At 45.0% G+C, this 24,758-nt stretch overlaps 1 protein-coding gene across 3 annotated transcripts in view; it reads right to left on the reverse strand.

Annotated features, from left to right (window-relative positions):
- Positions 1 to 4,094: 4,094 nt before the first annotated feature.
- coro2aa (coronin 2Aa) overlaps positions 4,095 to 24,758 on the reverse strand; it is a 42,191-nt gene continuing 21,527 nt past the window's right edge. For 2 of the 3 annotated variants that reach the window (XM_060926640.1, XM_060926641.1), the window contains exons 4-12: positions 20,893 to 21,042; positions 20,604 to 20,783; positions 17,276 to 17,392; positions 16,857 to 16,961; positions 15,980 to 16,076; positions 11,456 to 11,568; positions 10,619 to 10,709; positions 7,635 to 7,912; positions 4,095 to 4,982 (exon numbers count right to left, since the gene is read on the reverse strand). In XM_060926640.1, coding sequence (XP_060782623.1) covers positions 4,860 to 4,982; positions 7,635 to 7,912; positions 10,619 to 10,709; positions 11,456 to 11,568; positions 15,980 to 16,076; positions 16,857 to 16,961; positions 17,276 to 17,392; positions 20,604 to 20,783; positions 20,893 to 21,042 — 1,254 coding nt within the window. In that variant the 3' untranslated portion in view covers positions 4,095 to 4,859. The remainder of the gene's footprint in view (positions 4,983 to 7,634; positions 7,913 to 10,618; positions 10,710 to 11,455; positions 11,569 to 15,979; positions 16,077 to 16,856; positions 16,962 to 17,275; positions 17,393 to 20,603; positions 20,784 to 20,892; positions 21,043 to 24,758) is intronic. The other variant, XM_060926642.1, reaches the window with a different exon arrangement.

Below are 24,758 nucleotides of genomic sequence, written 5' to 3' on the forward strand. Positions count from 1 at the left end.
GCCATATTATCTGCCGAGGGAGTTCAGTCACGTGATCACCATCTGTGTTTACATCCCTCCGAGGGCAGACGCAGCTGCTGCATGCGAGAGGATTCACTCTGTCACAGCAAGGCTGCAGACACAGCACCCTGAGGCATTTATCATCATTTCTGGGGACTTTAATCACACTACTTTGGCTGCTTTTTACCAGGCTGTGGATTGTCCAACAAGGAACAACAGGACAACTGACTTACTGTATGCTAATGCGAGGGATGCATACAGAGCCACACCCCTCCCCCCCACTAGGGAAGTCTGACCACAACCTGGTTCTTCTACAGCCAAAGTACACCCCCCTGGTCCAAAGGCAGCCTGCAACAACTAGCTCCATCAGGAGGTGGTCCCCTGAAATGGAAGATGCCCTCAGAGACTGCTATGACATCACGGACTGGGATGTGCTGCGTAGCCCACACTGTGAGGACACAGAGGGGCTGACACGCTGTCTGACGGATTACCTCAACTTCTGTGCAGACGTGGTCTCCCCCGCTAAGACAGTACGGTGTTATCCTAATAACAAGCCATGAGTAACACAGGAAGTCAAAGCTGTCCTCAACAGGAAGAAGGCCACCTTCAGGAACAGGGATAGGGAGGCGATGAAAGCAGCATAGCAGGAAGTGAAACGCTGCATGAGGGAAGCTAAGGACAGCTACAGGAGAAAGGTGGAGCAGAAGCTGAAGGAGAACAGCATGAGGGAGGTCTGGGAAGGTGTGAAAACCATCACAGGTCACAATACAAAGACCAGAGTCGTTGAGGGGACGGTGGAGAGGGCAAACGAGTTGAATGATTTCTTCAATCGGTTCAACCAGCCCACGTCCCCCCCCACCCTCTCCCTCACTGCAGCCATCTCTCCTTTTTCTCTCAACACACCTCCCCCCAGTCATCACAGCAGCCCCCTCCTCAACACATTACTGCAGACCAGGCCAGAGGTCAACTGAGGAAGCTTCACCCCAGGAAAGCAGCAGGCCCAGACAAGGTGTGTCCCCAACTACTGAAGACCTGTGCTGCTGAACTGGGTGAACCACTCCAACGCATCTTCAACCTCAGCCTGCAGCTGGAGAGAGTGCCAACCCTCTGGAAGACATCATGTATCGTTCCAGTTCCCAAAAAGAATCCGCCCAGCAAGCTGAACGACTTCCAACCGGTGGCGCTCACTTCACATCTGATGAAGATGTTGGAGCGACTCTTCCTCAGCCTCCTCAGACCCCAGGTACAACATGCTTGTCTGTCTTCAGTTTGCGTACCAGGCAGGTGTTGGTGTGGAAGACGCCATCCTCTACCTGCTACACCAAGCCCACTCGCATCTGGATAAGGGAAATGGCACAGTGAGGATCCTCTTCTTGGACTTCTTGAGTGCCTTCAACGCCATCCAGCCCCTACTGCTTCAGGACAAACTGAACAGGATGCGAGTGGACCCCTGCCTGGTCACCTGGATATCCAGCTACCTCACCGACAGGCTGCAGTACATCAGGCTGAAGGACATCATGTCTGACACTGTGATTAGCAGCACTGGAGCACCCCAGGGCACGGTGCTGGCCCCTCTTCTCTTCACCCTGTACACCGCGGACTTCTGCTACAACTCGGAGCTGTGTCACATTCAGAAGTTTGCCGATGACACATCCATTGTTGGGTGCATCAGTGACGACAGAGAGGAGGAGTATAGGAGCCTGGTGAGGGACTTTGCTGTGTGGTGCAACAGGAATCATCTGCAGCTCAACACCTCAAAGACCAAGGAGCTGGTCATTGACTTTGGGAGGTCCAGACCAAGGTCATGACCAGTTCTGATCGAGGGAGTCGAGGTGGAGGCTGTGGATTCCTACAAGTACCTCGGGCTGTGGCTGGACAGCAAGCTGGACTGGACTTGCAACACCAACCACTTGTACAGGAAGGGACAGAGCAGGTTGTACTTCCTGAGGAGGCTGCGGTCCTTTAACATCTGCACATGGGTGCAGATCCCGGGGGGGGGACATGCCCCCTCCCCCCAATAAAAATCCCCTAAATTATTCAAAATTGTACAAACAAATGTATTTTCAGTTTGAAAATGTATTTTCAAGTTGTAAAGTTATCATATTGTATTCAGGAGTTGTCCAGATACAGATAAGAGTTATACAGACAAGAAGAGTTATACAGACAAGAAGAGTTATACAGATGAGAACAGTTATACAGATACAGGATCTCTTCTTCCAGGGAGTCCTGGAAAATGACAGATAAAAACAAAGAATGATTTTATATAAATTTATGTAAATAAATCAGATTTTGATATCCACCCATATCAATTAATCATGCATAAAGTAGTCCCATACACTGGGAGAAAAGGAAGATGGTGAGAAGAATTGGGGATCTGGGAGGGTCGGAGGGAGGTGATAGATAAGAACGTCAGTAGACATTACATGCCCAAGACGCTTAAAATTATGATTTACTAATATAACAGTTAAGTAAGCAGTGATACACGCTGTTGGCTGTTTAGGACAAATAAACAAGAAAGGTAAACACAAATGATTCCCTGTGCAGTACTTTTTGAATGATGTGGCGAGCCTCTACGAAGTTGTGATTTATGGTTGCATGGTATGAGTTGCATACAGGCAAAAAAAAAAAAAAAAAAAAAAAAACACTTGTGTCCCCCCCCCCCCCCCAATCCTGACATCGGATCTGCACCCCTGCATCTGCAGGAAACTCCTGTGGATGTTCTATCAGTCTGTGGTCGCCAGTGTCCTGTTTTACACCGTGGTGTGCTGGGGGGGGGGACGACACATCCAAGAAGGACACATCCAGGCTGGACAAACTGATCAGGTGGGCCGGCTCTGTGGTCGGCGTGAAGCTGGACTCTCTGGTGATGGTGGCAGAGAAGAGGACTATGGACAAACTATTGAACATCATGGACGACGCCAGTCACCCTCTGCACACCGTCATCAGCAACCAGAGGAGCCTGTTCAGTGACAGAATGCTCCTTCCCAAGTGCAGGAAGAACAGACTCAAAAACTCCTTTATCCCTCACGCCATCAGACTGTACAACTCCTCTCTGGGGGGGAGGAGGGGGAACAGGAGGACAGAGGACAGGAAGGAGCAGTAGCTGAGCCTGACAATAAGCAATACCGGACAATGTGCAATATAATGTGCAATATCTTTCCTGCCCCCCCCCCCCCCCCCCACACACACACACACTTACCCTAACCCCACTTCTCCCCCCCTTTCCTCCCCTCCCCCTCTCTTCCCCATATCTTATTCTTTTATATTTGTATATGTAAATACTTAAATTTATTTTAATTTATCTAGAAGTTTTCTCTATTTCTTTTCTCTGTTTATCTGTAATGATGCTGCTGTTATCTTAATTTCCCTGAGGGAACCCTCCCAAAGGGATCAATAAAGTTTTATCTAATCTAATAAGGCGACAAAGGCTGTTATGAAGCTGTTATTAATAACCTTGAGACCAGAGTGATGATGTGCTCATGAGAAAAATTAACACAGAGAGAGAGAGAGAGAGAGAGAGAGAGAGAGAGAGAGAGATAGATTAAAATGATTCTCTCTTGACCGTTGAAGCAGTTGATGCCGATTTCATTCCCTTCAGGAATTCAGGTTCTCTGGTGTTAAAGCAGTGTGTGCTGAGGAAATCTCTAGAAGCTCTCGAGCACAGCTGGATGTACGGAAAACAAAACGGGCCAAAAGTGTTGCTGCTAGTTTTAAAAGTCTTAGCATGTTAATTTCATTGTCTTGAGCCATTTCTCTTTCTGACGGTCACTTCTGCTTCTCAATTACATTCGTTCTGTGAATGCGTACAGTGATCTGGGAAACATGCAAATACGGTGGCGTAAAGGGAAATGGAATCGGCTGCTTCAGTGTCTCACAGTTGTGGAAAACATGGTATTACAGTAAAAATTTATTGGCAAAATAACAAAAAACCCACCTCAAGAACCCTGAATTTGTGTTGCATCTTTATACACAAGCCCTAAATCCAGACTGAATTTTTATAAAATATCCAAAAAAGATGGACACAACAAATGGAGCTAATCAAAATAAAACAAGTAAATGCACAGTACAAAAAAATCCAGTTAAGAAAAAAAATGTTTTAAAAAGAAAACACAGAAGTTTTTATTTTATAAATCCAGTGTCAGAGAAACATCAGAGCAAGTTTTACTAAAAACTAAAGATTATTGCAGGATCACTGCCAGACAGAAATGTTTATCAGAAATATATTAAGGCAAACATAGCTTAATATACTCGAAATACAGGATTTTATTTTTTCTCAACTGGCAGTGAAGTGAAGGAAAGCAGCAGTTTGAGCAGAAGCGAGTACGGCTCAGCGCCGAAGAGACGATTTGAAACCCCGCCCTGATCCTTTCACCAGAACAGTGTGAGACATCAGTCACAATTCCGCACGTCTCAATCATCTTTTACTCTTTTTCGGTCATCGTCTTTTAAAAAAAAAAGTTAAAACAAAGAAAAATTATAGAAAATAAATAGGAGAGAAGTAAAGCGCGTCACTGTGAGATACCCGTAACTTTATCATACAGCAGTTTAACTGACAAACACATTCAGTGCGTTACACAATCGGCACAACGTCTTACCTGGAGGTTCTCACACACACACACACCTGAATGAATTATCTACAACAAAAGACAGGTACATCATTAATTTTTTTCCAAAATAATAAAAGATTAAAAGTAACCTTGCATAGCTGGGAGGTATGCCACATTTAAGCTCAAAGCTGTACAAAAGTGACGCAGTGTTTCACAATTAAAGCAGGTTTAGGCAGCTCGAGGTCCTCTCTGTGTGTGTGTGTGTGTGTGTGTGTGTGTGTGTGTGTGGTGTGTGCGCGCGCACACATCTTCTCAGTGCAAGTTCTTGACATTTTTTATCTCGAGCTCAAGCTGCTTTATCTGAACGTCTCTCTGACAGAGAAGCTCACGGAGCCGCCGGATCTCCTCCTGTTGCTTATAATACACCTGCAAGAGCTACACACACACACACACACACACACACACACACACACACACACACACACACACACACTTCCTGTGACAATCATTCATACATACATAACATACATGTATATAAAATATTATCTCACACACCTCAAACCATTAGAATATCGTGAAAAAGTTCAGTATTTTTACCATCAGTTATTTAAGAAGGTGAAAATTGAATCTACTCTAGATTCATTACAAGTAAACTAAAATGTTTCAAGCATTTTTCTATTTTAAATTTTGATAATTATGACTTACAGCGCAACAAATAAAAAAAATTTAAAAACCCATCTCAAAATATGAGAATATTTCATTTTGAGTAAAACAGTATAAATCCCGTGTATCTCTCAGTTTAGTTCAGTCCACACAACTACAATCATGGGGAAGACTGCTGACTCGACAGGTGTCCAGAAGACGATCATCGACTCCCTCCACAAAGAGGATGAGCCACAGAAGGTCATTGCTGAAAAGGCTGGCTGGAAAAGGTGCACAAGTAACAAGGATGAGCGCAGCCTTGAGAGGATCGTCAAGAAAAGTTGATTCAAGAACTTGGGAGAGCTTCACAAGGAGAGGACTGAGGCTGGTGTTGGTGCATCAAGAGCCACCACACACAGACGCCTTCAGGAAAGTGGCTACAACTGTCACATTCCTAATATCAAGCTACTCCCGAACCAGAGACAACGCCAGAAGTGTCTGACCTGGGCTAAGGAGAGAAAGAACTGAACTGTCGCTCAGTGGTCTAAAGTCCTCTTTTCAGATGAAAATAAATTTTGCATTTCATTTGGAAATCAAGGAAGAGTATGGAGGAAGAGTGGAGAGACACAGAGTCCAAAGTGTTTGAAGCCCAGTGTGAAGTTTCTGCAGTCTGTGATGATTTGGGGTGCCATGTCATCTGCTGGTGTCGGTCCACTGGGTTTTATCAAGTCCAAAGTCAGCACAGCGTCTACCAGGAGATATTAGAACACTTCATGCTTCCATCTGCTGACAAGCTTGATGGAGATGCTGATTTCCTTTTCCAGCAGGACTTAGCACCTGCACACAGTGACAGAACCACTACCAAATGGTTTGCGGACCCTGATATTACCGTCCTTGATTGGCCAGCCGACTCGCCTGACCTGAACCCTAGAGAGAATCTATGGGGTATTGTCAAGAGGAAGATGAGAAACACCCGACCCAAAAATACAGACGAGCTGAAGGCTGCAATCAAAACAACCTGGGCTTCAGTAACACCTCAGCAGTGCCACAGGCTGATCACCTCCATGCCACGCCCCATTGATGCACTAATTCATGGTAAAGGAGCCCCAACAAGTACTGAGTGTATAAATGAACATAATTTTCAGAAGTTGGACATTTCTGTATTGTAAATCCTTTTTTAAATTGATCTTAAAAAATATTCTAATAATTATTTGAGACGGCGGCACGGTGGTGTAGTGGTTAGCGCTGTCGCCTCACAGCAAGAAGGTCCTGGGTTCGAGCCCCGGGGCTGGCGAGGGCCTTTCTGTGTGGAGTTTGCATGTTCTCCCCGTGTCCGCGTGGGTTTCCTCCGGGTGCTCCGGTTTCCCCCACAGTCCAAAGACATGCAGGTTAGGTTAACTGGTGACTCTAAATTGAGCGTAGGTGTGAATGTGAGTGTGAATGGTTGTCTGTGTCTATGTGTCAGCCCTGTGATGACCTGGCGACTTGTCCAGGGTGAACCCCGCCTTTCACCCGTAGTCAGCTGGGATAGGCTCCAGCTCGCCTGCGACCCTGTAGAAGGATAAAGCGGCTTGAGATAATGAGATGAGATGACATTATTTGAGACACTGGATTTCCACAAACTATAAGCCATAATCATCTCATTCATCTCATTATCTGTAGCCGCTTTATCCTTCTACAGGGTCGCAGGCGAGCTGGATCCTATCCCAGCTGACTACGGGTGAAAGGTGGGGTTCACCCTGGACAAGTCGCCAGGTCATCACAGGGCTGACACATAGACACAGACAACCATTCACACTCACATTCACACCTACGCTCAATTTAGAGTCACCAGGTAACCTAACCTGCATGTCTTTGGACTGTGGGGGAAACCGGAGCACCCGGAGGAAACCCACGCGGACACGGGGAGAACATGCAAACTCCGCACAAAAAGGCCCTCGCCGGCCACGGGGCTCGAACCCGGACCTTCTTGCTGTGAGGCGACAACGCTAACCACTACACCACCGTGCCGCCCTAAGCCATAATCATCAAAATTAAAACAAAAAAAGCTTGAAATATTTCACTTTATGTATAATGAATACAGAATCTATGAAAGTTTACTTTTGTGAATTAAATTATAAAAAATAACTCATGATATTCTAATTGTTTGAGACACACTAGTGTATATTTTATATATCAATAACAATATTGAGAATTAGAATATGTAATTATAGCAGGCACGATTATCATGTGATTATAGCAAGTGTGTGATTATATTGAGCATGTCATTAGTGTGTGCGATTATAGTGTGTGTGAGAGATTAGTGTGTGATTACAGCGAGCGTGTGTGTGTGTGTGTGTGTGTGTGTGTGTGTGAGAGAGAGAGAAAATCACCACAAGCGTGTGATTATCCTGTGATTATAGTGAGTGTGTGATTATACTGAGCATGTCAGAGTGTGTGAAGCACCTCATTTTCAGTTTTAGGTGGTGAGCAGTGTGTGATGTCTTCCTGTCCATTAGCAATGGTCTCAGAGAAGTTCTGCTCTTTCCTGTCCTCTATCTTCACTTCCTGTCGTTCCTTGTCCAGGTTCCTCTGGCGTTCAGTGAAGGTGAGCTGCTGAAGACCAGGTCGACTCTGGGAGCGTCGGGTGTCTAACTGAACACTGGGCACTTTCACCAGTTCCTCATCTTTACAGAGCTCCACCTTGGTGTCCACGCCTGGCTTCAGGGACACCAACACTGGCCCTGTGGGGGAGGGGAGAGGATTCAACTTCTGAACTTTCACTCTGGAGATGGAAACACCAGTTACTGACCATGTGGGAACATCTAGAATGTTGGTAGGTCCATGACGTATGGTACTCTGGGACGGGGCGAACTGCACTGATTTGTTGTACTTTGTGTACAACAAATGCTCCTGCTGTAGGCAGCTTCAAATCTAGGTTAAAGCCCAAGCTGTTTTCAGATGCTTTCTGTTAAATAATTAATATTGTCTTCCTTACATGTTTTTATAATCTGTACTTTTACAGTTTCTGCATGTTTCAAATTTTACTTAACTTTTATTCTATTTTATTCTGCTGTTTTTTTCCTCTCTCCCCCTATTTGAATTTCTACTTCATTTTATTTTTTTTATTTCTACTATTGTTTAATTCTTATTATATTTTTCCCATTTATTTTATGTAATTTTATTCTCTATTGTTTACTGTTTTGCTTTTACTTCTGTAAAGCACATTGAACTGCCACTGTGTATGAAATGTGCTATAGAAATAAACTTGCCTTGCCTTGTGTAACCATTTAATTACTCACACACACACACACACACACACACACACACACACACACACACACACACACACACAGGTTCTTTAAGGAACCAAAGTGTTTGAGGAATTATTTTACAATCAAAATTCAACTATTCAAATATTTGCTCATTATTTAAATGTTTATTGAACCAATATATTCATTTTCTCAAATAAATAACACTGATAAAATCTAATAAAATCACGATGAGTAACAATTTTCAGATGGACTTTATTTCTACCCAGTACACCGTTACGGCTTCGTGGCGGTTCCAGGGCATCACTGTAAATAACCTTTTCTGGCATCTTTATCTTTAAAAGTCCACATTAACAGATTAATACATGTTTCAGTGCGCTGATGACATCATTAAACAGCTGCATTGAATGTAACGATGACGTCATTGCAGCGCTGCATTTATGGTCGTCATGGTGACTGTTTTACTTGGCTCTTAGAGATGTGAAACATGAACTTGAATTCTGTTGGTTTTCTTTTTGAGATTGTTATACAGTGGTGCTTGAAAGTTTGTGAACCCTTTAGAATTTTCTATATTTCTGCATAAATATGACCTAAAACATCATCAGATTTTCACACAAGTCCTAAAAGTAGATAAAGAGAACCCAGTTAAACAAATGAGACAAAAATATTATACTTGGTCATTTATTTATTGAGGAAAATGATCCAATATTACATATCTGTGAGTGGCAAAAGTATGTGACCCTTTGCTTTCAGTATCTGGTGTGACCCCCTTGTGCAGCAATAACTGCAACTAAACGTTTGCGGTAACTGTTGATCAGTCCTGCACACCGGCTTGGAGGAATTTTAGCCCATTCCTCCATACAGAACAGCTTCAACTCTGGGATGTTGGTGGGTTTCCTCACATGAACTGCTCGCTTCAGGTCCTTCCACAACATTTCCATTGGATTAAGGTCAGGACTTTGACTTGGCCATTCCAAAACATTCACTTTATTCTTCTTTAACCATTCTTTGGTAGAACGACTTGTGTGCTTAGGGTCGTTGTCTTGCTGCATGACCCACCTTCTCTTGAAATTCAGTTCGTGGACAGATGTCCTGACATTTTCCTTTAGAATTCGCTGGTATAATTCAGAATTCATTGCTCCATCAATGATGGCAAGCCGTCCTGGCCCAGATGCAGCAAAACAGGCCCAAACCATGATACTACCACCACCATGTTTCACAGATGGGATAAGGTTCTTATGCTGGAATGCAGTGTTTTCCTTTCTCCAAACATAACGCTTCTCATTTAAACCAAATTGTTCTATTTTGGCCTCAGCCGTCCACAAAACATTTTTCCAATAGCCTTCTGGCTTGTCCACGTGATCTTTAGCAAACTGCAGCCGAGCAGCAATGTTGTTTTTGGAGAGCAGTGGCTTTCTCCTTGCAACCCTGCCATGCACACCATTGTTGTTCAGTGTTCTCCTGATGGTGGACTCATGAACATTAACATTAGCCAATGTGAGAGAGGCCTTCAGTTGCTTAGAAGTTACCTTGGAGTCCTTTGTGACCTCGCCAACTATTACACACCTTGCTCTTGGAGTGATTTTTGTTGGTCGACCACTCCTGGGGAGGGTAACAATGGTCTTGAATTTCCTCCATTTGTACACAATCTGTCTGACTGTGGATTGGTGGAGTCCAAACTCTTTAGAGATGGTTTTGTAACCTTTTCCAGCCTGATGAGCATCAACAATGCTTTTTCTGAGGTCCTCAGAAATCTCCTTTGTTCGTGCCATGATACACTTCCACAAACGTGTTGTGAAGATCAGACTTTGATAGATCCCTGTTCTTTAAATAAAACAGGGTGCCCACTCACACCTGATTGTCATCCCATTGATTGAAAACACCTGACTCTAATTTCACCTTCAAATTAACTGCTAATCCTAGAGGTTCACATACTTTTGCCACTCACAGATATGTAATATTGGATCATTTTCCTCAATAAATAAATGACCAATTATCATATTTTTGTCTCATTTGTTTAACTGGGTTCTCTTTATCTACTTTTAGGACTTGTGTGAAAATCTGATGATGTTTTAGGTCATATTTATGCAGAAATATAGAAAATTCTAAAGGGTTCACAAACTTTCAAGCACCACTGTAAAAAAAAAAAAAGCAAGCGTGTGTGTTAGAAGCTCAGACCTTTGTCCATGCCACTCAACCACTGCTCAGCTGTCATGGCTGGTTCCTTCCCGGCCGTCATCGGGTAAATATCCTCCTGATAGGACTCGCTCTGTAACACACACACACACACACACACTCTTTAATACAGATAAATATCCACTTGTGCAAAATTTACATTTTAAATGATAAAAGTAGACTTTAACGTGCATCATCTGTGCAGGTTTGTGCACTTTGGTTTCAGGATGGTGGAAAACTGCTCAGACTGAGGAAGTAATCAGGACTATAATCGGCTTCAGAAAAAGGAAACTGTCGTTACGTCCCACATCACAACTCGATTCTGGTCTAACTCACTTCACTCAAATGCATAAAGTAACGGCTCGGCTCTTAAAACGGCCACGAGAGGGTCGTCAGGGGCACGTTACAAACAGGACTGGAACAAGGGCAGAGAAACTGAAAGAAAACATGTTCGACTGGCCGAGATCTCATTTCACTTATTCAGAGTTTGGTTCCGGGATCTGGAAAAAAAAAAATGCAGCAGGACTCCGGTGGGACACAAACAAAACAGAGGGGGAAGAAAAAGCAGAAAAAAATGAATTGCAGATTAAATGTAAATTGTACTTGTGGTCATGGAGTCGGACGATAACTTCAGATAAAAGTGACTGAATTAAATCATGTTTTGTCCCACAAAGCTGTGATTACAACACTGATAAAGTGGAATATTTTCCCCAGAACACATTCAAGAGCAGAAACGAAGACACATGAAATACTGCTCTCTGCTCACTAGAGGTCACTATTTCCCACTAACGCATACCATACAATGTGTCCTGTATGTGTGAGAGAGAGAGAGAGAGTTACCCTGCGTGGGACGATCATGGACAGCGGCTCGATGAGACTCTTTGTGGTCACGAGTCTGTAAAACCTGAAAACCTCACAGGAGCAAACGTCCAGCCCTCGCTTTGGCATCACACCTAGGTCAACAATGATAATGGTAAGAGACAGGAAAAACACCGACGCTATTGACGATATTTCATGTTTTCCACCAGCAGGCATATGTGGATAGATTGTACTTAAAGATCACAGGGTGGATGAGGTTTGATGAGCATTAAGGAGTGTGTGGTCGTCAAAATTAATAACCTGAGTAAATACGTCAATGAAAGTGATGAGAAATATTCTCATCTGAATATTTGCTGAATTCCAGCATGTTCTGAAAGAGGAACATGCTGGAATGCATAAGGATGCTTTCAGGGAAGAACGACAGCAGAGGTACTGAGCAAAGCCTCTTCATAGAGAAGTTTTTAGAATTCTCTATGAATTCTAAAAAAGGACCAAGCAAGAGATGAAAGCTCATGGGTGTGGCTCAGAAAAGGAAAGCTAAAGAAGAGACCAAGGGGCTACTACGAACAGCATGGGACCAGGCTCTAAGAACAAACCGTGCAAAAAATTGAACAGACAAGCAAAACGTTTCCCCAGAAGAGCCAGCGGCACATACAATAGCTGAATGCAAGGTTCTGGCCCAGAAGTATTACAAAAACTGGAGACACGACAAAGTCGCCCAAGTAATCCACTGCCGGCTTTGTCAGAAATCGGGCTGTGAAAGAGAAGTGGTATAACCATATACCCAAGCCGGTACTCGAATCCGGGAGGACTACGATACTTTGGGACTTTAAGATCCAAACGGACAAACCAATCGAAGCTAATAGACCAGATATTGTAGGACTTCACAAGGAGTCCAGAAAGTGTTGTATCACAGATGTGGCCACCCATTTGACACAAGAAATCTACAGTAAAGACAAGGAAAAGACTGAAAAGTACCAAGACCTTAAGAGGGAGGTGAAGAGGGTCTGGAAGTTGAAAGGTGTCAAGATTGTTCCAGTTATAATCGGCGCTCTGGGAACCCTACCAAGAAGTTTAAATAAATGGTTGGAAGAGATGGTGAAGGACACTGAGCTGATGCAGAAGTCAGTTTTGCTGTGATCCGCAAAAGTTCTAGATATGTGACAAGGACAGAAGGACATGGGATGCAGTACCCAAGGCCACAGGAAGTGGCTTGATACCCATCCCAAGAATACCAGCTTGCTAGGTTTATTCTTAGCTTGCTAAGAATTATCTTTTGCACAACAACAACAATGTTCAACGATGGATACATGAAAGCATGTCAAACTGGAAAATAATTTTGACATCTGATGATCAAAGTTTAGGAGACGTTAGAATCCAGCAAAGCATATTCCAAGGTGATGGCTCGTCCCCACTGCGGTTTGTCATCTGCTTAATACCTCTGTTGATAGTCCTGTGTCCTGCAATAGTCTAAAGACAGATATCAAGTGGGGAAAGACAGAGTCCCTGAACCATCTATTATATAATGACTTGAAGCTGTATGGGAAAGATGAAGGTGAGGTGGACTCCCTGGTAAACAGTGCGTGGGTGTGTTGTAGCGACATCAGCATGGAGTTCGGCCTTAAGAAGTACAGTGTTCGCATTTTGAAGAGAGGTGAACTTGTGAAGATGGACAGAATTGACCTGCCAGATTGGTTTAAGATGAAAACAGTGGAGGATGATGGGTACAAGTACCTCAGAGTCTTTGAGTACGATGAGCTCCTACATGTACGAATGAAGGATATGTTGAGAAGTGAATATTTCTGTAGACTGGAGAAAGTCCTAAAGTCAAAGCTAAACAGAAGAAACATTGTTATGGCTATGAATACTTGAGCGGGGTCAGTCTTCAGGTATGGAGCCTAAAGCAGAGCTTGAGAACATGGATAGGAAGACAAGGAAGCAATTGACAATCTATGGAATGCTCCACCCGTGAGCAGACATTGTCCACCTTTACCTACCGAGAAAACATGAAGGTTGTGGGCTGATTGGAGTGGAGGATTGTGTATGCTCAGAGAAGACGGGGCAAGCGTATTCCATTCAGAGAAATAAAAAACCACTGCTTTTGGCAGTGAGGAGTGACAGCTTGCTGAGGATGGAGGAGGTTGGGACTCCCAGCCATTTCCAAGAAAAGAAGAGAGTGGAGAGATTAGAGAACTGGAGGGTGAAGGCCTTACATGATCAGATCTTACAGCAAACTGAAGATGTAAGGCACGAGGCCTCGTGGAAGTGGATGAGGAGGGGAGACCGAATGAAGGAGACGGAACGACTCATCACAGCAGCCCAAGACCAAACTAAGAATAAATACAGTGAAAGTGAAAATACAGAGACAAGTGCCGTCTCCGCTCTGTAGAACATGTGGAGTGAAAGACGAGACAATCTTTCTCTCTTTCAGTTACTGTCCAAGTGCAGTAAGGTGGCACAGGGGGGATATAAGCACTGGGACAACAATGTAGCCAGAACTGTGCACTGGTCACTCACAAAGGAGCATGGGCTTGATGTTGCAGGAGAATGGTACGAACATAAACCAGAACCAGCGATAGAGGATAACGGGATAAAGCTGCTGTAGGATTTTACCATCCAAACAGGCCGTGAAATACAGAATCCAGGGCTGCAGAGGACATCGTACTGATTGACAAAAAAGAGAAACACTGCCTGGTAATCGATGTCGCTGTACCTGGAGCTGCTGGCATCGCTGACTGGAGAGAGAAAAGACTGAAAAGTACCAGGATCTCAGAAAAGAGGTGTGTGGTACCAGTGGATGTTGGTTCGCTAGGCATGGTTACCAAAAACTCGTCAAACATCTGGAGAAGCTTGGTATCACAAAGATAGAGCTCCTGCAGAAAGCTGCATTACTTGGTTTTGCAAGAATCTTGAGAAACATTCTGGAGGTCTGAGGCTGTTAGTTACAGCTTTCCCTCACTATATGGACACATGACCAGTGGATACTCAAACTGAGAAATTATTATTATTATTATTATTATTATTATTAATAATAATAATAATAATAATAACAACAACAACTTAATAAATATATAAATATTTCTTTTTAAAAAAAGCAAAAACATTAAAGCGAGGCGGCCTTTTGAGTTCATAAAATCGGTGAAATTTAGTTCCCTCTGAAATGTGGTGATTGTGATATCTGTTTATTTCTGTAATATCTCACAAAATATCAGGCCATTCTGTGACTGGGAAGTTATTTAATTTGAGGGGATTAAAGCAAATAATCTGCATGAAATCGCTCGCTTGGCGCAGTCAAGCAGACAGAGGAAGTCCGTGTGCGCATGCGCAGGTTTACCTTCTTCTTCTTCTTTTGGGTTTTATGGCAGCTGGCATCCACAGTGTTGCATTACTGCCATCTACAGGTTTCCCTTTGAGCGTGCACTGACAGTTCCATCATTCTGTCGCTAAACGAACAGCTGATCACACCGAGGTGCTCACTGAGCGCCCATATTTATTAGTTTGGTCCTGCGTTTCCTTTCCTTCATATATAACATGACGTCTTTTCTTCTCGCTTTCTTTCCGTTACTGTAGTCGCTCTTTCACATTTCATTCGCACACTCACGTCCTCCATTTTTCTCTCCTGTTCGAAATTTGTATCCCACAATGCCTTGCGTGAATGGGGAAAGCCCACCACGGGATGCATGACGTAGTATCTTGTATTGGGTCATGGGGAAGCAGGAAAAAATAGCGGAGAATTTAGGGCCACGTGGAGATAAATTCATTAATTGTTCTGTTTAAAAAAAAAAAAAAAACTAATAAAATTGGAAGTCTGTGATTCGAATTCAGTAGCTTTTGGTCACTAAACAAAAATAATTGGGCGTCGGGAAAATTCTTTTTATGACCTACACTTGAAAAATCTGAAAGGCAGTGCAGCTTTAAAATATTAAAAATGGATTAACCATTTCATAAATACAGCAGATAGTTCAAAATTAAATACATAAATATAAAAAAACAGAACAACATTTTAAAATAACGACACCATAAAATGATTTAAATATAAAATGTAATAAATATAAAAAGAAATTAATAAATATGTACTTTGATTCAATTATACAAATATACAATTAATGAATATAATCGACAATAACAACAATAATAATGCATTTCAACTCTAAACATTATGTAAATAATAAATAACACAATAACATTCAGAGTAAAATAGTGTTGGATGTTAAGTCCACTATTTATTATACAGTACCAGTGAAATAATTAGGATTCAGTAACTGATGCTAATGTTTTTAAACCTTTATGCTGAAATTAAACGTGTTTTCATCTGTGTGGGGAAGAAACACTGCTCTTCACACTGCTGCAGGGGATTTACATCTTCAGCTTTTGGGCCGCGTCCCAAACCATTCAGTCCAGTGCTGAGGATGCGAGTGTGTGGATTGGGACACTGCCTCACTGAGTAACACCTCATTTACATATTCTACTGTACAGCATTTATTCTAGAAACATCTCTTATATCTTAGATAAAATAGGAGGGTGTGTGTGTGTGTGTGTGTTTACCCATTCCTTTCTGCGGCAGGATAGAGCGATGTTCAGTCAGGTAGTGAACGTATGGTTTCTCCGCACTGATTTCATAATATCGGATATTTCCATCTCCCTACAACACACACACACACACAGTATTGCCTTATTCACTTTATTACCAAACCCACAACTTATAAACCATAACCAAAATCACCAGGTGTATTAGAAACAGCGTCACTCCATCACAAAGAAAAGGAAAAAAAGCAACACTTCAAGCAGCAGACGAGGATTCTAGACGCTGCCCGTCTCTCTGATCTCAGCCAGGCCCATCATCACCTGACCTTTAGCCTGCTTTCCAGACATTTCCTCTAGTAACAGGTTAATTTCTTCACCTTTATGGAAATGATAAACAAATATCACAAGGAGCAGGCCAATCGGATTGCAGCATGACACGAGCTCCTGTCATAGGCCACGCCCACCGTCACGGTCATGCCCCTCACAGTGAGATCAGTGCAGCTCAAATTTTTTTTTACATACAAGCAAACTCCAGAACCAACAGGAAACGACTAAACTGCATTAAAGATCGTCTTTAAAACTCAAACCAGTGCATTGAGTGAGAGACCGAGAGACTCTGAGCACAAATGTAGACGAGTTTATAGTGTGATGATGAATTATTAGTTTGTTTTAGTGAATATGAACAAAAAGACCCAGATGTGCGTTTCAGCCTGAACAATTAAAGCAGGTGGGACACGCCCACACCACGGCCAAGTGGGGAGCCAAGAAGGTGAACGTGTGAATGTCCTCATTTCAGTGTGAATGTTAATTACAACTCATAGCAATATACACACAGTGCTCAGGGAGTGTGTGTGTGTGTGTGTGTGCGCGCGCGCGTGTGTAGGTTCTGCATACTCACTTTGCCAGCTATGTAAAGCATGTGTGTGTCAGGGTCATAAAAAGGGAATAATACACCCGAGGAGCCGTCCAAATCCTCCTGAAATAATGGTTGTGAGAGGTCCTCCTGCACGCACACACACACACACACACACACACACACACACCTCACTTAGTGGGTATATACACTACAGAAACGTATTATTTGATCTTTAATGGTCATGTAAAAGGTGAAATAAACACAAGGCACATCAAACTCTACTTGATCACCTGTGACCAATCCCGTCCCCTCCCACAGACACTCTTGAGCCATGTACCCTTTCATGTTAATGAGCATGGGCTTCCTTTGTCCCACAAGCTTCATATCTGACTGGCTGCTCAGTAAATAAACAGCTGTCTTGTGGACTCACACTCTCACACACATCTCTAATCAGATCTGACCTGATCCCACAGAGTAATCTGCCGATGGTTCCAGCGTGAGGTCCCCGTCGACAGCACCATCTTCAGATTCCCCAGAAAAATAACTTTACTGGCTTTGTGTGTCTTTGTGCTGGTTTCCTGAAACACACAGCCCATTCTCACACACGTTACAAATCACACTGAAGCCCACCTTACTGTGAGGACAAGTGGACTCTGTGTGTGTGTGTGTGTGTGTGTGTGTGTGTGTGTGTGTGTGTGTGTGAGAGAGAGAGTGAGAGAGAAATTATAAACAAAAACAACCTGATTATTTACCAATGATGCTTAAGTATTTAATATTTAAATTAAATACATTAAAATAATTCCTCTGTACTATATAGATATGAATATAAAGAGGGTTTAACGCTGCATTGTGACACGATAATAATAATAATAATAATAAAAATAATAATTTGGATTGTGCGATTCACTTCCTGTATATCAGCATATCAAATTATGCATCTTGATGCTATTGCACTGTTTGAACAGCAGACGTCCTAATCTATAGAATCCATAAAATATATAGAGACCATGATGACAGTATTATTGATTATACTGTTACATGGAACACACATCTTCCACTCTCCCACCTCTCCATCTCCTCCTTTGAATTTCACTCGGTTTCAGTCTCTTCTCCTGTTAACCTTTTGGTCATTGTTGTTTATCGCCCTCCTCCTGGCCCTGTGGGATGTTTCTTTGATGAACTGGACATCCTACTCAGCTCCTTTCCAGAAGATGGCACCCCACTGATGCTCCTGGGAGACTTCAAGCTCTACCTTGAAGCCCCGCACTCCGCTGCCTTCCTTCGCCTACTCCACTCCTTTGACCTTTCCCTGCTGCACTCCCTTCCAAACCATGAAGCTGGTAACCTTCTAGACCTGGTCTTCCTCAGGAACTGCTCTGCCTCAGATCCCACAGTTACACCTCTCCATCTGTCTGACCACCACTTCATTTCATTCTCCCTCCCTCTTCCTTTCCACCCATCATCCCCCCCCCCCCACTGTTACAGTCCACCTTAACCTCCGCTCCCTCTCTCATTATCACTGGACACATTATCTCCTCTTGTCTCCAGGCCAGCAAAATCTTCCCCGCCTAGTCCCTGAATGTCTGAGACACTTTGCTCCAACAGAATTGATCTACATGCAGCAGAGAGGAAGTGGAGAAAATCCAGGGCCCCTGCCAACCTGTCCTGCTACCAGTCTCTCCTTGCAGAGTTCAGAGCGTTGCTCAAATCGACCAAGATCAAGTTTTATCGCTCCAAAATTCATACCTCCATCTCCAACCCTCATCAACTGTTTTCTCTTCTCTCCTCAACTCTCCATCAGCTGCACCTCAGTCCTCCATCACTGCAGAGGACTTCATGGTCTTTTTTGAGATCATAGCCATCCACAACTCTTTCACCATGCCTGCCTCCACCTCCCCACCCCCCCGTCTCTTCCCCCTTGCTCTCTGATTTTCCCCTCTTTCCACTTCAGATGTCTCCTGGCTCCTGCTTTCTCACCATCCAACCACCTGTGCTCTTGACCCTATCCCCTCATCTCTCCTCCAGACCATCACTCCTGACATCCTCCCTTTCATCACCTCCCTTGTCAACTCCTCCTTGTCCTCCGGATACTTTCCCTCCAGCTTCAAACAGGCCCACACCACTCTACTAAAAAAAAAAAAAAAAAAAAAAAAAAAAAAAAAAACACTCTAGACTCCTTGGTCATCCAGAGTTACCGCCCTGTTTCTCTTCTCCCCTTCTGATCAAAGACACTTGAACATGCTGCTGCTAACCAACTCTCCTCTTTTCTCTCAAGGAACAACCTCTTGGCTCCTCATCAGTCCGGCTTCGGAGCCGGACACTCAACCAAGACTGTGCTTCTCTCAGTCAGTGAGGCACTTCAAGCAGCATGCGCTTGAATGTGTAGATTCCTCTCCTCTACAACAGCCAAAGGATCCGCCCTTTTCTTACCACCTACTCTACTCAGCTCCTGGTCCAAGTGCTGATCATCTCTCTCTTGGACAACTGCAACTCTCTCCTTGCTGGCCTTCCAGCTTCTGCCTCAGACCCCAACAGCTCATCCAGAATGCTGCAGCTCACCTGGTCTACAATCTCCCTCGTTCTTCCCATGTCACCCCTCTGCTTACCAACCTGCACTGGTTACCTGTCGCAGCTCACATCAAACTTAAGACATTTTCCCAGGCTCTCAAGGGATTAGGGCCAGCATACCTCCAGAGTCTGATCCGCCCCTACACACCAACCAGATCCCTATGCTCTGCTACTACTGGTCACCTGGCCCCTCCTCCTCTCCACTCCTGCCCAGCCCACTCAAGTCTGTCCTGGTTCCCCGTTGGTGGAATGACCTTCCCATTAATGTTAGAACTGCCGACTCCCTGACCACCTTTAAGCGCAGACTGAAGACTCACCTCTTCAGGCTGCACCTCTCCCCTTCCTCCCTGCCCACTGTGTAACTGCGTTTCAGTCTTGGCCAACCCAGGCTGTGTACCGCCTCGCCCGGGCTTAGCTGTTTTGAGTTCTTTAGTTGTACTTTATATGGTTGGTTTGTTTCCTTGGCTGTTTTACTGTTGGTATTTCAACAGAATATTACACTAGGTATCGTTGTCACTTGTTCACTTGGCATTAAATCTTTCTTGTCTAGAAGTTCAGCACTTTGTGTACCTGACTTTTACACTCGTTGTACGTCGCTCTGGATAAGAGCGTCTGCTAAATGCCATATGATGTAATGTAATGCAACATGACAACATTATAACCGTTAAAAAGAGCTCATCAGCAGCTTCCAAATGACTCCAGCCCCGCCCTGCTGCCATCTACAGAGCACCGAGAAACAGGCTGCAGCACTTGGGCAGTTTATCAGACTTTGGAGCTCTATTTCCAGCGAGAATGATGCCTCAGGCTCTGCGACTGAGCTTGCTACGTTTCAGCTGAGCATTTTCTCAGAGTCAGAGATTTTATTCAATCAAATTTTTTGAGAATTTATAATTTTATGTATTTTTTTTTTTTTAGATGTGGTGACCCTGTAGTGAATTTTGTTTACAATATTAAACCTCCGTTCAAAGCCATTCAAGTTTTGTAGTTTGATTGACAAAAATGCATTTTGTTTTGCATTGTTTTTGATTCAGAAATCAAGTAAAAGTTTTTTCAGTCATCATTTTTCTTCATGCATATCGAATTGAATTGTGAATCATGAATGCAGTATAGTGAACGGAGTGTTACCGTTATATACTGAATATGTATGTATTTTTATAAGTTCTTTTTCTCTTTGTGTTGAGAGACTCACACACACACACACACACACACACACGCGCACACCTGCAGCAGTGCTCCTGTGCGCGGGTCGAAGATGCGGAGCTTCTTGTCTTTACAGGACGTGGCAACGCGACTGCCGTCTGTGTTAAACGACATGGAGAGAACCACTTCTGTGTGAATGCTGATGGAGCGCACCGGGTTCTTAATCACCTGCTCGGGTGTATTCAGGTTCCACACCATCACCTGCGCAAGCACACACACAGGAAGCATGTTTGTGTTCTGAAGACCCAACTGCCTTCATCAATTTACACCCTGTTTCAAACTCTGTGTGTGTGTGTGTGTGTGTGTGTACCTGGTAGTCGTAGCCGGTACTGAACAGGATGTTACTGGCGGTTGGATGCCACTCGATGAGTCCGACTCTGCGAGAGTGACCCTGAAGCTCCTTCCATGGAACCGTGATGTTCTTCATCACACCATGTTTAGGAATGTCCCACACTTTCACCTGCGCGCGAACACACACACACAGTTTGTTACTGCACTGACAGCTAAACTTGACTCAGATTTGTTGTGTCACAAAGTGACAGGTGATTTCTTCATAATGTTCCACAGAGCCACGACTCCAGCAATGAGCGACACCGTGATGAACCCAAACAACTGCCTCCAATAACCCAGGGATAAAAATTAACTTCAGTGCTTGGTTGCCACTCGGGTCAGTATCCCTGAATTCTTAGTGGCCCAGACCAAAATAAAGTGGCCCTTAAATTTCCTCTGGTCAAACACACAAAAAAAAAAAAAAGTAAAACCATTTTTACTTGAATAACACCCTGCGGTGTTTAATCCGTTTCTGGGGCATACGTTAATCAACAACAGTAATTCTGTGTTGCTGTTGTTTAGATATTGTACATTATTCAAACATTACATGACATTACAGTCATTTAGCTGATGTTTTTATTCAAAGCAACAAATAATAAGTGCCTATAGTATACATTATTCATGTTTCGGGCGGAGCCGTCAGCCCAGGAAGCTGTATTAGTTCTGCTCCAGACGCTTGCTGCTGTGTTTATGCTCCCCATGTGCCTCCGTCAGAGCTTCAGCACGGCGCGCTATAAAGCTTCGCTGTCCGTCATCCTGATGTGTCATTCATGCACAGTGTAAAGTGTGTGTGCTGTTTATTGAGTGTGTGTGTTTTGTTTGTGATCAGTGCACTGGCTGAACTGTGGTTTAGTACGAGAGGCTAACGGTGCACGTTTGGTGAACTTGTAGAGGTTTACACGGATCCTTTTTCCGCTTCCGGTTGAGAGTACGTCATGCACATTCTGGCTGCTGCTTCTCATCAGAGCTTTTTTAATTTTATTTTCTCTCTCTTTTCTTATTTTATTTATTTTTCCACGTGTTTGTGTAGTTTGATGTTTGTTTTTGTTTGAGTGTTTTTGTCCGCCAGTGGTGGTGTAGCTCCGGACCCAGTTTTGGGCGTTGGTTCCCTCCAGGCCTTGGTTCGCCGTGGGTGATGCCTGTGCTCGTAGCTATGGACTGCAGTGAGCTCGTTGCTCTTTTTAACATCGTGGTTGTCCAGCGCTCTGTGCAGCGGTGCTTTAGTGCTTGGCGTGGTGTTCCGAGCAATGTTGCTCGGTGGCATTGCAGTGGCTGGTTAGGCGGTTTGGGACACACCAGTGCATTGCGTGGCGGTGCTTCTGTGCTCGCTTTGTGGATCCATGGCGTGGTGTTCAGAGTGATGTTGCCTGGCAGCATCGCGGTGGCTGTGCTGGTGGTGTGGGACTTGTTTTCGTGCACCTTTTGGTAGGACTGTGGCTGCTACACCACTGGAATGATGTCCTGACCTCTATTTGGTGGACTTGTTTATTTGTTTGTTTGTTTCCTACAATTGTAAAGCGACCTTGGGTTTTGAGAAAGGCGCTATATAAATTGAGCTTGTTATTATTATTACTACACCCTCGGGTGAGCGGAGTGAGGTGTGTAGTGTTCACAGCAAACATTACTCTGCAAAACTGTATATTTGTTTAGAACCACGTTACCTTAATTACAGCATGTTTGTTTTGTGTTCTTTAGTTTTCATGGTGGCTGATGTCCGAAGGAGTCGTGTTCAAGAGGAATAAAACACATCTGCACCCGTCAGAGACTCCGCTGCTGTTCTTAATGCCAAGGGCTGCTACAGTGTCCGTGAATAATCCCACATTATTGTTTAACTCTTTACCCCTTAATGACGACATATGACGACCCCGTGTATATCCCATAATGACGACCCCGTGTCCCCTCCTAGAACTGCCACCTTATTGTGGTGGAGGGGTTTGTGTGCTTGAATGATCCTAGGAGCTATGCTGTCAGGGGCATTATGGCCCTGTTAGGGTCTCCCAAGGCAGACAGGTCCGAGGTGACAGGCCAGACCAAGAGCAGTTCACCAAAACCCCTTATGGATTTTAAAAAAATAAATATCAAGGACCGTGACGTCGCCTGGTATGGCGCAGCCGGGGCCCCACCCTGGAGCCAGGCCCGAGGTTGGGGCTCGTATGCGAGCGCTTGGTGGCCGGGCCTTTGCCCATGGGGCCCGGCCGGGCTCAGCCCGAAGCGGTGACGTGGGCCCGACCTCCTGTGGGTTCACCACTCACAGAGGTAGCCGTAGGGGGTCGGTGCAGTGTGGATTAGGCGGCAGTCGAAGGCAGGGGCCTCGACGACCTGATCCCCAAACACAGCAGCTAGCTGTTGGGACATGGACTATCATTTCACTGGGGGGGAAAGAACCTGAGCTTGTGCGGGAGGTTGAGCAGTACCGGCTAGAGATAGTCGGGCTCACCTCCATGCACAGCTTGGGCTCCGGAACCCAGCTCCTCGAGAGGGGCTGGACTCTCCACTTCTCTGGAGTTGCCCATGGTGAGCGGCAGTGGGCTGGTGTGGGCTTGCTTATAGCTCCCCAGATCAGCCGCCATGTGTTGGAGTTTACCCCAATGAACGAGAGGGTCGCCTCTCTGTGCCTTCGGGTCAGGGAGAGGGCTCTTGCTGTTTGTGCCTACGGGCCGAATAGCAGCAGAGAGTATCTGGCCTTCTTGGAGTCCCTGGGAGAGGTACTGAGAGGTGCTCAGACTGGGGACTCCATTGTTCTACTGGGGGACTTCAATGCTCACGTGGGCGACAACAGTGACACCTGGAGGGGTGTGATTGGGAGGAACAGCCTCCCCGATCTGATCCCGAGTGGTGTTTTGTTATTGGACTTCTGTGCTAGTCACGGTTTGTCCATAACAAACACCATGTTCGAGCACAGGGGTGTCCATAAGTGCACGTGGCACCAGGACACCTTAGGTCGGAGGTCGATGATCGACTTTGTTGTCGTTTCATCGGATCTCCGGCCGTATGTCTTGGACACTCGGGTGAAGAGAGGGGCTGAGCTGTCAACTGATCACCACCTGGTGGTGAGTTGGATCCGCTGGCAGAGGAGGAAGCTGGACAGACCTGGCAGGCCCAAACGTATGGTGAGGGTCTGCTGGGAACGTCTGGCCGAGCACTCTGTCAGGGAGGTCTTTGACTCCCACCTCTGGGAGAGCTTCTCCCAGCTTCCGAGGGAGGCAGGGGACATTGAGTCTGAGTGGACCATGTTCTCTACCTCCATTGTAGACGCGGCTGTTCGGAGCTGTGGCTGCAAGGTCTCCGGTGCCTGTCGTGGCGGGAATCCCTGAACCCCGTGGTGGATGCCCGGAAGTAAGGGACGCCGTCAAGCTGAAGGAGTCCTATCGGGCCATGTTGGCCTCTGGGACTCTGGAGGCAGCTGACGAGTATCGGCAGGCCAGGCGTGCCGCAGCTCGGGCAGTTGCGGAGGCAAAAACTCGGAACCGGGAGGAGTTCAGTGAGGCCATGGAGGAGGACTATCGGTCGGCCTAGAAGAAATTCTGGCAAACCGTCTGGCGCCTCAGGAGGGGGAAGCAGTACTCTGCCAACACCGTTTACAGTGCGGGTGGGGAGCTGTTGACCTCGACTGGGGACATTGTCGGGCAGTGGAAGGAATACTTCGAGGATCTCATCAATCCCACAGTCACGTCTTCCATTGAGGAAGACGAGGTTGATGACTCAGGAGTGGACTCGTCCATTACCCAAGCCAAAGTCACTGAGGTGGTTTTCAAGTTCCTCGGTGGCAAGGCAACGGAGGTGGATGAGATCCGCCCCGAGTATCTCAAGTCTCTGGATGTTGTGGGTCTGTCTTGGCTGACACGC

The sequence above is a fragment of the Neoarius graeffei genome, chromosome 7 (genome assembly GCF_027579695.1).
Source record: "Neoarius graeffei isolate fNeoGra1 chromosome 7, fNeoGra1.pri, whole genome shotgun sequence".
Lineage (NCBI taxonomy): Eukaryota > Metazoa > Chordata > Actinopteri > Siluriformes > Ariidae > Neoarius > Neoarius graeffei.